The sequence below is a fragment of the Balearica regulorum genome, chromosome 13 (genome assembly GCF_011004875.1).
Source record: "Balearica regulorum gibbericeps isolate bBalReg1 chromosome 13, bBalReg1.pri, whole genome shotgun sequence".
NCBI classification, from domain to species: Eukaryota; Metazoa; Chordata; class Aves; order Gruiformes; family Gruidae; genus Balearica; species Balearica regulorum.
The window spans coordinates 21089213-21103017 of NC_046196.1; the positions used below are offsets into that span (position 1 = coordinate 21089213).

General features: G+C 51.3%; 1 protein-coding gene across 4 annotated transcripts in view; it reads right to left on the minus strand.

Annotated features, from left to right (window-relative positions):
• Positions 1–143: 143 nt before the first annotated feature.
• Positions 144–13805, minus strand: part of ATP6V0D1 (ATPase H+ transporting V0 subunit d1) — a 35634-nt gene continuing 21972 nt past the window's right edge. For all 4 annotated transcript variants that reach the window (XM_075765908.1, XM_075765906.1, XM_075765907.1 and 1 more), the window contains 6 exons: positions 10748–10926; positions 7603–7682; positions 3836–3913; positions 3077–3253; positions 2062–2139; positions 144–1555 (listed from right to left, as the gene is read on the minus strand). In XM_075765908.1, the coding sequence (XP_075622023.1) occupies positions 1394–1555; positions 2062–2139; positions 3077–3253; positions 3836–3913; positions 7603–7682; positions 10748–10926 (754 nt within the window). In that variant the 3' untranslated portion in view covers positions 144–1393. The remainder of the gene's footprint in view (positions 1556–2061; positions 2140–3076; positions 3254–3835; positions 3914–7602; positions 7683–10747; positions 10927–13805) is intronic.

Here is a 13805-nt window from a genome sequence, read left to right on the forward strand (position 1 = left end):
GGGGGGCAAGACCTCCCTGCCTGTGGTAGAAGCAAGAGCCCCAAGTCATACCAATAACTACTGTGGGTAAGAGGCTCCGTGTCAGACACAGGCTCCTCCTGGAGACGGGGGAACAGGCCCCCAAGTAAGCAGGGAGAGCGGAGTGCAATAGGCAGGTATTTATTGGTGTAGAGAGGGGGGGTCATGGCATAACAAACACTGCAGAGGTGACCACAGCACAAGCTGGGACAGAGCCACTCTCCATCCATCCCTCCCAGCAGCAGCACCAAGCATGCGTTTCCCACCAGCAAGGTTTCCCCACTGCCACACCAGCCCGGGACATCTCCCGGATCTCGAGTGCCAGGGGGAGCTGGCAGCCAGGAGCAGGGCTGCCACGCCATGCCCAGGGCTTGGCTCCCACCCCCTAACCACAGACAAGCAGGGCCTGGACAGCGCGTGGGACATTTCTGCCACTGGCCCCTCTCTGTACTCATCCAGGTGACAATGTGGAGCCTGATCTGAGGGCTGCCCTGCCCAACAGCCAGCTGTGTCCGTACAGCTGCACAGCCGTGCCAGTCCAGATGCCCTGCGCAGGGGAGGAGGCTGCACCAGCCTGGATGTCCGCACCACTTGGGGGTGCAGGGGTCCAGCACCATCCACAGAGCCAAGAGGAGCCCCGACTCTTGGATGGTTGTGGGTTTTCAGGGGAGGAAGGAGCTCAGCCAGCTTACGGAGCCCTTTCAAGCTGCAGGGCAGGGGGGAGGCTGATGAGATTCGCTTCTGAGGACATGGCAAAGCTGCACTAGTGCAAATGGTGCTGGCGCTCTGGCTCTGCCCTGGCGTTCCCAGTCCTGGCCAGGGCTGCCCAGTCTCTCCCAGGTCAGGGTTAGCTACAGGAGGATGCAGGGATTGCACAGCAGCATTGGCTACGCTACAACTCACACTCAAACTAAATCTCACAGGAACAACACTGACTAGGAGGCGCGCAGAGCGCTGACAGAGAGGACCCCTGGCCACGGCAGACCCGATGCGTTCCTCTGTGGCAGTGGGAACCTCTCGGAGGCAGCGGGAACCTCTCGGAGGCAGCAATCCCCCAGCTGGTGCTTGCTCTATGAGCGGAAGCGCATACAGTGGATTAGTACAGTAACATGGGGACTATTAGACACACAACAGGAGGTGTCCCTCCTGCTACACAGGGCCAAGCCTGTGCCACTGGTCCCTCCGGGACCCCTCACAGCACACAACTCAAACTTCAGCTTGTGAATAATTTAACTAGCAACTGTACAGTTTCCTCATCTGAGCCAGTTCCACAGATGGGACATCCCTGGAATCTGGGCAAGGGATAATTCGGGGAGTTAGACAGGGGTCCCTCCGGACTCCAGGGGCGGGAGGGTCAGACAGGAGCAGAGTGGGGTTAGAAGATGGGAATGTAGTTGTCGATCTTGGTCCTGTGCCGCTGAGCGATGCACTCTGCGATCCACACAATGTTACGGCACTCCTGCTCCTTCAGCTTTACGAAGGCGTAGAAGACTCCAAAGTGGAATTGGTTGAGGAAGGCCAGCTTGTTCAACTTCACCTGGGGAAAGCCCAGAGGAAGATGTGTCACTTGTCCACCTCAGATGGGAGGATCTGGCCAAGGCAAGGCCTGGAGCAGCTTGGGAGGTCTCATGACTTCCCCAGCAGGCTGGAGGGCTCAGCACAGGCATCTCGCTCTGCGCCTCTCTAGGTCCTCGGGGCAGCTCTAACCTACAGCACACGGCTCAGGACAGGCTCTGACATTTGAAAATCCTCCTTTCCCACATAATTACACTCTGGTTTTGTTATCGATGCACCAAATACCCACCAGCAGCCCCAAACTTGCCTCCCACACTGCTCTAATCTGTCTGGGTGAGAACATGGACTGAGAACCATGCTGGGCCCCCACTCCCTTGCTGAAGCAGCGGGCTAGCGTCCTTTTCCTTCCCCCAAGCTCTGTTCATCCACAGCACTGCTGACAGCGCAGCAGACAAGCTTGCCGCTACCCTGAGCTTTGCAAATGACACAGGTAAGCACGTGCTGAGAAGTGTCTCAGGGCTCACTCACCTCATGCTCAAAGAACCTGTCTTCAAGAGTCTTGTCTCCAGGGTTGCTGCCAGCCCCTTCAAACAGCAGCTTGTACTCCTGCAGGAAGACATTAGAAGAGGGTATACCCAAACCCCAAAGCCCTCCAAGTTCAGCAGCGCTCTTAGGCCACGTACATCAAACAGACACCCCAGCCACCACAGCAGGTCAGCAGAAGACACAGAGAAGCCAAGAGCCTGCCCTGTGCACATGGAACAATGGCAACAGGATGCTGCCGAGGCTGCGCTGCATGCACACCGGCTGAAGGCAATCCCCAGAGAGGCAAAGAAAGCCTTTATTTCATCTGTGAGCTTGTCCAGCCAGAGATCCTACCCCTTCTCTGAAACGTGCGGTGCTCAAAGCCATATCATCGCTTTGAGTCTGCAGGGAGGATGCATCAGGTACAGATGCCTCCACATACAGACCAGAGTGTCTGGGCCAGGCCCCTGTGCCCACAAACACTGGCACGTGCCCTGGCTGCTTTAGCAAGGGAACACTGAGTGCTCTGACTCCAAACAGGTCCCCAGCCATGCACAAGAGCGGCTTAAGGAAACCAGACACATCCAAACGCGTGCTCCCAGGTCAGTGTCTCCCCTGCGACTGAACCAGAGCTCAGAGCGAACCCCTAGGCCTGGAGATGCAGCACACTACTTCTCACTGAAGACACATTTCCACCCCCAACCACCCAAAGAGAAACCGTCGGTGCTGCCACACCAACACCCCAAGGGTTTGGTGGCGAGGGCAGTCCCCACACCCTGGGATGGGGTGCACAGGGCACACTTGGTCTCCCTATCACCACTGCTATGGCAGCCATGACTTAACAAGCCAACAGCATCCCAGGCGAGCCAACTCCACCTTGGCCAAGCAGAGCACAAGACCAACAGTAGCAGCAAAAGATAGCTCTCCCCAGGCTGTCAATCCACAAGTTCCCCCAGATCCCCAAGAAGCCCTGACCCAGAGCAGGTCCTTGCACCAGCCCTCACCCCGAAGCACTCACAGGGTAGTAGTCAGCAACATTTTTGACTTGTTCGTAGTCATCTGCTCTGGCCAGCTGAGCCAGGCCCTCAGGGTAGAGTTTGCCACAGTGTGGGAACAGCTTTGCACGGTCCTCCTTGGACAGCTCAGTCCCAAATGAGTTAATGGTGATAATGAAGGCCCTCCGGTCAGCTTCGAACTGTGGGAGAAGAGCGGTTCACCTTGGGATGCAGCATCTTTGCCAGAGGCCAGCAGATACCGACGCTGCTCTGAACAGAGCCATATCAGAGGGCAGCATGAGCAGGCTGCCTGGGACGCGCACAGGCTACTGGTGCAGGCTCCCAGTATGCCCAGTAGCTGACGCCTAGGGAGCAGTCAGGTGAGGAAGTTCCCACCCCAGGCATAAATCAGAACCCTGCCAAGGTCCTGGAGTCTCTCTTACCCACTGCCCCTGAGCCCTGCACATCCCACAGCCAGCCTTGGCATGGAGACGGGCCATGCTCTGAACAGCTCTGATTGTTCTCCAGCTCGTTGTCCATGCGAGAGGATGGAAATGTTGCCATGAAGGCAACAGATGTGTCAGCATCTGGCAAGATCAGGACTAGGGAACCCAACCTGTCCAAAGTCATGCGCAGGCAGTGTTTTCCTAGGTCTCCCAGTGAGCAGAGTGTGCAGGGATACTGAAGAATATCTTGAGCATCCTTAACGTTGGCAGACAGGCTGGGCCCGAGCAAGGAATATCACAGCAATACCATCCAGCTACAGGGGTTTCCAGACCTACCTCCAGGATCGGGCACATTGCATCTGCTGTGGTACCTCCCAGCACCTTGCAGAACTTGTAGAAGGACTCCAGGTAAGCCTGGAAGAGAGACGGCAGATGAGCACTCTTCATCTACTGCCCCGCAGGGCCGTTCAGTAGGGGACAAACGGCAGGCAGGGATGCTCCAAACACTTTATAACACAGCACAGGCACTCTCATCCCACGTGAACTTGGCTGCCAAGCACACATGAGGGACAGTGCTTCCCCCAGGAGCTGGAGGCACGAAGGGTTGTGGTTGGGTTTGTTCAAGCGACTGCATGAGTTTACTGCAGGCAGGATCCCCAGGCAACAAGGTTAAAGTCTATTTTGCTCCTTTGAGGCGTCTAACTCCAAAGCATTTACTGAAGTCTCACATGGTTTCCTGACCCCGCTCTGGCCTCCACAAACATGCCAAGCCACACAACTATAGCTGCAAGACCTACGCTCAGAAAGTACCGCTGTGTAAGCAGAGTCAAGAGATGAGACAGGACATCTGTGAAGGAAACTAGCCATCCTCTGTAATTCTCTTTTTGCACTGCAGCCGCTTGGTCTCCATCCCAACGGGAGCACTGCAGAAAACATATAAGGCTAGGCACAGCTACGCTGCCTCCAGGAAACATAATCCTTTGCAGAGATGTACCGTAATCCAGCTGGAAGATGACTGTATCTCCCAGGGGGAGCCCATGAAGGCAGTGCATGGCTAAAAGTGCTGTTCAGCAAAAACTCTCTCAGAAGGAGCCATCATGTGATAAAATACCTCCCTAGACAGAAAGCTGCAACCGGAATCACTTAAAAGGGACGGAATACAATGATCCTGAGACATCACAAATCTCTGCTTTGTCACAGCAGCTCCAGGACTGAAGATGGACCAAGAATGCACGTGTTGGACACCCTCAGCCTCTGCACTAGGAAAGCACCTGGATTACTGTGTTCTGCAAGTATTTGTTACCACACACAGTGCAAGAGGATGCTGCTGGGTGAGCATCACACATCAAAGAAACAAACTCGCCACTGCTCAAGTACAGGAGAGCACAGAGCATCAGTCTGCAGAGCTACACAGGAACAAGGCCATGGATAACGGACTTTGCTTGAGGTTGACAGAAGAGGGAACCCGGGTGAGAGGTTCAGTGACTGCCCTTCCCAGAGCTCACACACAAACTTAAGGCTTTAGAAGCAAAAGTAGGTGAACTCAAATATCCAGCACCGAGTGAGGATCCGGCATCACAGGCACCATGGAAGCACAGGCTGTAAAACAGCCGCACTGGGTACCCTCCCCTGTGGACCCCTCCGGAGGTGACGGCAATTTACAGAAACTCTCCAGTGTCCTGAAACCTTCACCCCAGAAATTGTAATCACTTTGCATTTAATAATCCTTAATGGACTTTTACTTCCGTGAACCCACTCATTCTGCCTCCTGCTAGCCTCATTCGTCCATCACACCCAGCCTGAAGGGAGACCTGTGGCCTGTCCATCCACGCTGACTTCTCCAACACTTCCTGCGGTTACCACCACAGCTCCAATTCACTCCTCTTCCAGGTGAGGAATGCCAACTGGTTTTGTAGTTTCTCATACAGAAGTCATTGTACCCAAACCTTTAAACATGTCCTCCTTAGCAACTTCTGCTGTTCATATTCAGAGAGGAGAGGAACGAGACAGAGTTCAGGACAAACGCACTACAGATGAACACAGAAGCACTTGCTTAGGTCAATCATAACCCAAGATTTCATTTAGTAGTAGAAAGGAACAAGGAGAGCCTCACTGTACAAGCAGAGTTAGGATGACCTCCTTGCCTCTCCCATACATCACTCCACATTTATCCACATTGATTGGCCTGCTATATTTTATTGTCCAGTCACAAAGCTCCTTCAGCTGGTTCCTACAAGAAGGCCGCCAAAGGCCAACAGTCAGCCAGCTTCACTTCAACATATCCATTTAGGACACGGAAAAAAGGGAGCAAACGTTGAAGATGATAATGCCGGCATGCTTCTGTTGCGGGACTCTGCTACTGACCACCCTCTATACTAAAAGTTGACTGCTTACTTTTAACCTCTGCTCCCCATCTTACCCATATTTCAATTTGAGAACCTTCTCACTTGTCATGGCTAACATGAAACCTCTGCAATTACTCTCCTCCTATGAATCCTGTTCAAACCTTCTGTCTACATGCTCGCAGATTCCTTCAAAAAAAACTCCAGTAGGCCTGGGAGGTGGTGCTTCCCCTTCCCATGCCAACTCCCCCTGGACACAGGCATCTGCCTGCTCTGTTCCTCTGAGCAGCTCTGTGCAGATTTTAAGACCTGGTTTTATTTCCCTCATTTGCCTATGAAGACCATTTGCACTGTATTACACATTTTCCAGTCCTTGGGGGAGAGAGGTGGCTTCAAGTGAGAGTCTGGCAGCAGCGGTTACCTTTTCCACCCTTGCATCCCTGTGATTTGTTACTGACAGAGCCCCTGGGCTCCGCTGGGGCTGCTCTTTATCAAGAACCAGTCCCAGCACACACCAAGGGGTGCCAGGCATCCACATGTCAATCTGGAGGTAGAAAGAGCAGAACGCAAAGCAGCATCCATCCTCAAAGAGGAGATGGGAAAGGATGTGGCAGCTGGGACCAAAGGAGACAGCACCCCCCAATCCACTCCCCGCTGTGCTTACTCTGCTCCCTGCCTCATCTCAGAGGTCTGCACCCTGCAAGGGTGCAGGTATTTATGCGTACAGGCATACCTCCCCCCGTTACAGCAAAAGACCAGTACATGCCAGAGGCCACAAGCGGCTCCTTCTCCCCTCCCTTTGCCTTCTTTCCTTCACGCCTGACCTGTTCTCTGCCTCACCAAACGGGCCACGGCTTCCTTAGGAAGCAGAGGTCATGCTGACTCCAGGCTGGCTGTGACCAGCCAAAACAAGGTTGGCAGATATAATCTGCATCCCACCCTTAATCCGGAGAGCTGAGATGGAGCGATAGCCACAGCCTGCACAAACACATGCTTTGATACCACCAGCTAAAACCAGACCGGGCCTGCAGAGGAGACAACAGCTCCCCGTGCAGGCTCAGGACAAGGAGATCCTTAGCCCCTCCACATCCCTGTGCCAATACTGTCCCCAGCCTGCAGGATTCCTCCACCCCAGCTGCACCTTTTACACTGCTCTACCAAGAGCACCTAACTCCAACCACAGCCACTGAAGGCTTGAGCAGACTATTGGAGGCTCTTCTGAAAGAGCTCGAGAAAGAGAGCCAAGCCCATGGAAGCCCTTCAACCAAGTTTAGGATCAAGCCGCTTTAGCCCTTTGCATGCAGTTAACTACACATCTAAACTCGTGTGGTTAAGGAACAGCCTGCCTGGGGCCTGAGGAAATTTATTCAAAGGCAGAAGCTCTAAAAAAAAAAAAAAAAACCCACAACCAATCTCTTGCACAGACTCTTGACAGCCTGACAGCTCCAAAAAAAAAGTCACTCTGCCTAGCTCTGGTACCCTAACTCTGCAGAGCTGGGTGACTGGACGTCAGGCCCCTCCAAGAGCTCTATCTTTACTTTCCAGCAGATGCAACTAGTTCTTGGTCATGCTCACTCTGTCACCACTCCAGGGAAGAAAATGGAGAGAAAGCAAATTTACTTTTAAATCTACTCTAAGAGGAAAATATCCTCTCCCCTTTGGTTGAAGAAAGCCAGCTCCAGACCCAAGACAGAGCTTTAGTCATGCTAGGAATAAAAGAGGGAAGTTAACATCTCTTTCCCTTCCCAGAGACTCATTTACCTTATACAGCGTGTTTCGAATGATTTCGATGTTCATTTCATCCAGGTCCTGTTCAGATATGCAGTCTTGGAAGAAAGCAGCTGAAACAGAGCCACAGACAGAGTTAGCGTTGCCCTAACCAGGCCCATGCCTGGCACTTTCCAGACTCCTCAACAATACCAGACAGAAGCACACCCTATGCTGAGCTCGTCCCTCCTAGGCCTGGCCCTTATCTTCAGCAGCCACCAAACTGCCATGACTCAAAACCTCAGGCTCCACCATGGTTCCCCAGGCCACAATCATTTTTGGGGCTCTCACACCAGCCTATTCTCAGCAGAAATTCTCAGCTCTAGTCCCCATCATCAGTGCCAGAGCACCCTGTATTTAAAAATAAGCAAAACCCAAACTGTTCCCAGATGCAGGCACTCAGAGGTGACAAGACAGCTTCCAAATTGCCTGCTACAGCATGGCAGCAGTGCTTAAACATCTGCGAGACAGCAGGTAGTGAGTCCTGAGGAAGCCGGTGCTGCGCTTCTCCCTCATCCTCCAATATCGTAGTTGGATTAAGGAGGCATGGGGATGCCACAGCTCCTGCAGCCCGTGACACTCCAGGGTTGGAGCCAGGAGCTGTTTCCCTTGGTTAGGTCTATCAGTCCCATTTTCCACTTCTTCCAAGGCCTTTTATTTCTCCAGCTGGAGGTAAGCAACAGGAGACAGGATGAACTCGTGTATTTTGGTAGGAAACTCGGCCTTACATATTTTGCTAGAGTATCTCTGGGAGGGAGTTTGAGAAGTTGTTGCCACCTAAAGAACACAGAGAGGTTTCAGACCTAACACACAGTATTGCAAGCTGCGGATAAAGGTAAGTCTAGTGCAACATAAGGCTCTTGTACCACTCGCTTGTTAGCAAGAGCACAATAAAACCCATTGACAGGGCTTTTATGACTTCTTCAACTCTCACACAGCAACCAACTTTGCTGAATTTGCTACATAAAGAAACATGATCTTCCTCAGCTTACGCAGTCCAGCTGCGGGTAAAGCACACTGCACTCACACTGAGAACTGACCGGTGCTCCGCTCTGTGTGGCAAACCAGGTACGATGCAGGTTCATACCTCTGGCGGGTACCACTTTTATAGCATGAGCTCCTTGGCACAGAGAGCAGCCACACCACGGGTTTAGAGAGTCCTGAACAGGGGTTAACCCCTGCAGAGGTTTCTTTGCGACAGTATCAGAGACCAATGCCACGTAGCTGGAGGAGCACTGCTCCCTGTGGCTGGCAAAAATGAAAACAGAGTGTGCCAGGACTGGTTTTCATTGCAGGACTCGCTGGCTAGCCTGGATAGCTAAGCAGTGGCTACTTCAGAGTAGCAGAGGAATGAGAACACAGCTATTTCAGTTCTTGGCCCTCCAATATCCCAAATTAGGCTAACGGCAATTCTTATTTTGCCCTGCTAACCTATGAAAGCCATTTGGGGTTAGGCATTCCTACCAAGCCACGTAGCTACTCAAGTACTTTTAGTAGATAGAGCTGCTGTTTCTTTGCGTGTGGTCACTGGAAAGAGCGCAAGTTAAACAACTGGAGCCTGCGTGCCTGCTTGTTTAGGCAACACAGCTACTCCCCATGCTCTCCTGCTGAAGAAACGCCACACTAGATGGTAGACAGCCTCAAGGGCACCGTCAGGGCAAAGGTCTGAAGAACTCAGCCTAGCTAGGGCAGAAACAGGCAAAGGTCACTCATCTACAAGTGCACGATCGCAAGAGGCAAAGACCCTCAAGTGGCAGCCTCATCCTCCAGAACCCCCTTGCCAGCGTAACAGGGCATTTTCACTTCATACACAGCTGGAAGTTTTAAGGTCTCTGAGAACTAATATCTTTGAAATACTTGGTTCTATCTTACTCCCAAAATTGGAAGGTTCTCGCTTACTCATGAGGAGTATTTTCTTCCCACACGTCATCCCTACAGCGGGCTCAACTCTCAGTTCTCCTGCTGTGTGATTGCCCTACCTTGCAACCCACATCTCTTGAGACATGTTTTCCCTCCTTTGCTGGGCTCTATCTGGCAAATCATTTTTCCATGACAACTACTTCACTTGCTCCATTATTACACAGAGCATTTGCAAAAGCACTTTCAGTTCCAAAACCAACTATTTCTATCAAAGACAATATGATGATCTAAAGTGTTCTTTTCTTTCTAGAAACCCCAAAAAAATGATTAATCGCCGACTCAGGCGTACCTCATTACTTTTTTGCCCACAGATGCTAACCTAGAAAATCTCCTGTGACTATGTCTCCTACTGCTGCAAAAAAACCTTCCATCTTTTCTCCAGAACCACTTCCTACACCTTTTATGTTTAAAGGACATATCTGTCCGACTGTTCATAAAACACTTGGTCTTACTGTCATGCACCTCCCGGTCAAGGCTTGTAATTGCGAGACAGTATCCCTCAGTGCAGGATCCTGCTATACAAGCAGCTTAAAAAGGCTTCTGGAGACTTTTTTTTTTTTTTTTGCTGTTGCTCGTTGGGGTTTTTTGGTTTGTAAAGAGCCTTCCTTGATCTAGAGCTAATTTTATCAGCCTCAGAACAGACCGGGTATGTGCAGATCTCTATGATGACCTACAAAAATTGCCTACAAGAAATCGCCCAATGGTCAAACTAAAAGTGCTGGACATTAAATGACTCATGCCAGCAGAGGACCTGAGAGCCCTTCACTAAGGAAGCAGGTGTACCATGTGTTCCATGACGATTATTAAAGAGATCACTTTGTCCAAGACCTCTCAAACTTTCTCCTTCCTCCTCAATTTCAGGTGAGGATTCCCAGAAGAGCTGGTAAATGGACATATCTAGCAGATCAGATCTAGCTACACCTGCAGTGTCGTGACAGCTCAAGGCCTGGCTCTCACAAACCAAACTGCAGCAATCTGCACTACCAGTGTGCTGGTTTGGACATTTGTTGAAGCGTACAGACAGCTAGCTGGTTCTCAGGAGGTAAACCATAGGACAGGCATAAACCTGAACTCAAGCCCAGGCACTGTATCTGTACATTACCCCTCGCTTTGTCTTCCTGGAGCACAACTTAGACTTAGTTGGACCTAGTTAGTCTTGGGGAGGAAGGGACATCTGCTCCACACACAGCTGAGAGGTATTTCGAAAGGCTCTGCTCACCCAGGGGAGTGTCCACCAGGATTGCATTGTAGAGCTCTGCAGGCGTCTGAGCAATGTTCACGGCTTCCATCTGCTCGAAACTTCCCAGAGGATGGCACTTGGGCACCAGTTCAGAGATTGAACGCTGGTGCAGGGTCCCAGTGATCAGCAGAATGACGTTGTCAATCATGTAGCTGTACCTGGAGGAACGCGAGAGGAAGCCTGTCACAATACAAATAATGTAAAAATCAGCACCCAGCACCAGGCGCGCATACATCTTCAGTCCCTGTGAACATCTCCAGAAAGATGCGCCCTTCACGTGAAGAACTAGTAAGGTGCCTCCTTAATGTCTCCCTATCATCCCAGCCTAGGAAAAGGGATAATCCCAGGCTGTGATTTATGCTACAGCTGAACCGCACCATCTGGGCATCTCCTACCTACTACTGAAGGGTATTAGATTGGAAGGGATTTCTGGAGGTCTCTGGCTCGATGTCCTGCTCCAAGCACAGCCAGGTCCAGCTGCACTTTGAATTATTTGCAAGGACGTGTATCTCGCAGCCTCCCTGGGGCTCTGCTTCAGCATCTGACCACACTCACAATGAAAAGTCTCTTCCCAAAAGCTGATCAGTCTCTCATCCAAACCCCAGGCACCTCCGAGAGCAGCCTGGCTCCACCTTCCCCACACCCTCCCACAAGATAGCTAGGAATATTTGTCCTTCCAGCATTCCCACTGCTCTCCTTGCATTGCACGCTTCCTGGAGAGCACGTGCAAAAGCGCGAGTGATGGGACAGCAGCAAAGGGGAATCTGCAGATAGCCTGGCTTGAGCTCAGCTTTGCTGCCAGCAGCACTGCTCCATCTTGCCAAGACTCTGGAGAAAGGGTCACGTTTCTGCAGCCCTGCTCCCTTCCAAAAAACAACAGGGCTGGCAGCTTTGGCACAGCTTTCATTCACACAAAAACACACGCAAGCTTTTTCACACCTCTGTCATCAAAAGCTACATGCTTTTTCGCATTAGTCCGTATTATGATGTCCCTAACCAAGTTCTCCGCTTGCGTTATACAGGATATGCAGATTCAGTCTTTGGCACAGCAGTAGTGGGACATTCAGTCTGTAACCATGAGCATAAGTTCCACCAACACAAGCCCTTTGTGGCCCTTCTCTCCAGTATGTCCACATTTCTCTTGCACTGAGGAGTCCAGAACTAGGCACAGCACTCCAGGTGAGGCACCCACCAGCGCCGAGGGGAAAGATCAACTCCCTGTTCTCCCAGTCCAGCCAGAGAAGGGAGACACAGTTGGCCTGAACACTAGGAATACAAGAAAGGCTAGTGGCCTTCTCCAAGTAGAAGGTCCAAGCAAGGGATTGAGACACTACATAAATACAAGTAGCTGAGAGGAAAAGTGTCCCCAGCAAGAACAGGAGTGGTGCTCTAGGCACCTTTACCACCAGCTGAGCCATAAGCCAACCAAGCTGAGAACCAGGAAAACATCAAGGGATTTTCTTTTTTTTTTTTTTCTTTTTTTTTCTTTTTTTTCCTCCAGTCAGCAGAAGATACCTTTGCAAATGTCCCTCAGCAGCAAACAGAAAGGGGCAGGATATTTGGAATTTTACGCTCCCTTGCTCTTGCTGCTAGAGCTCTAACTCTAAAAAGTTAGATGATAGAAAAGATCAGGCCTGAACTAGAACGGCAGAAGGAGCTGTGCACATCTGGAGTTGGTGCTCTGGGGAGCATGTACCTGAGGGCTGAAAAAAAGGGAACTTAAGGCCAGCACACTGGGACTAGGGCAAGGGCAGGGATGGCAAGGCTCTGCACGCCTTTGTCAGACAAGCGTCGGGATGCTGCATGTCTGTATATTTCTGAGCTAACAAGGAGGACACAGTGCAGCCCTGTTTCCCTCTGAACCGCATCAAAGGCGGACAAGCGGAGCCAGTTAAAGGCAGATTTCGGTCGTTTTTATTAGATGGGCTTGCTGCCTCTCAAATATGCTCAAAGGGCACGTCCAGGAACAAATCCACACCTTAGTTCCTCAAACAGGTGCTGCCTTTTTCTCCACACTGCAGGGCTTGGTAACGTACCTACCTCCTGGCCCTACTATTTTTGCAGAAAGCCCTTCTGTGTTTGCAGCCTACCTTTCCAGGGACGTTCAATCTAGAACCACAGCAATCAGCACAAGCTTCCTGCACTAGGAAACCTCCTTTTACCCTTTAATCCGTGAGGTCATTATCCTGCCTTCTGTTTGTGCAACTCTCACCATGGCGATGATTGCAATCTCCAGGACAGCAAGAAGGGCCTGTTTATGAGAACTGAGGGGAAGTCCCTTGCAGTAAGCAGCTGGTTCCCAGTAAATACAAGCATCTGCAGATGCATCTCCATGAGGTGTGCCAGACCAAGGATACAGCAGATCCATTTCCCAGCTCCACCATCTGACCTCAAACGTGCAAGTTCGCTTAGTGGAACAGTAGCTTTCAGGAAAGACCATAGGCAGGACTACTCTCATCAAAGCAAGGCAACGACATAGGACCAGACTAAATTTGTTTCAACTCGGCCTACAGCAAAGGAACAGGCAAGGAAATAGTCATTGTACGATACGCTAGCACACCTCTTTCCCATTCCCAGCTTACCACGGATCTCGCTGTCTACAAGATATTTGCAGCTTGCAAGGAGCCTGGCCAAAGTCAACCATACAAGAGGAACCGAGGGAAACTGCCTGGAGCCCTTTCTCTTTGCAGGTCTTCAAAGCAGCTTAGCTCCTGGCTTACTGGAGTCACACTGAGCTCATCCATGTCTTCTCAGTCCAGCTCAGCGTGAAAGCCACAGCAAGGTTTGGGGAGAGCAGCCCAAATCTGTCCCTCTTCACACATGAGAAGCTCCTGCTTTCAGACTGATGGTCCCAGGAAAGACAACCCAGCTGGCTTCTGCTGCTGCCAGAGTGCATAGCATGGCATTTCGTTTATACCTCTTAACTTGCTTGTTTCCTCATCCTTCAAGGAAGTCTGGGGAAATGCAGTCTACAGACCAAATGCCAAGGCCTCTAAGGAGGCCCAGCAGCAAGTTTTTGAAAGAGTACCTATTGAGA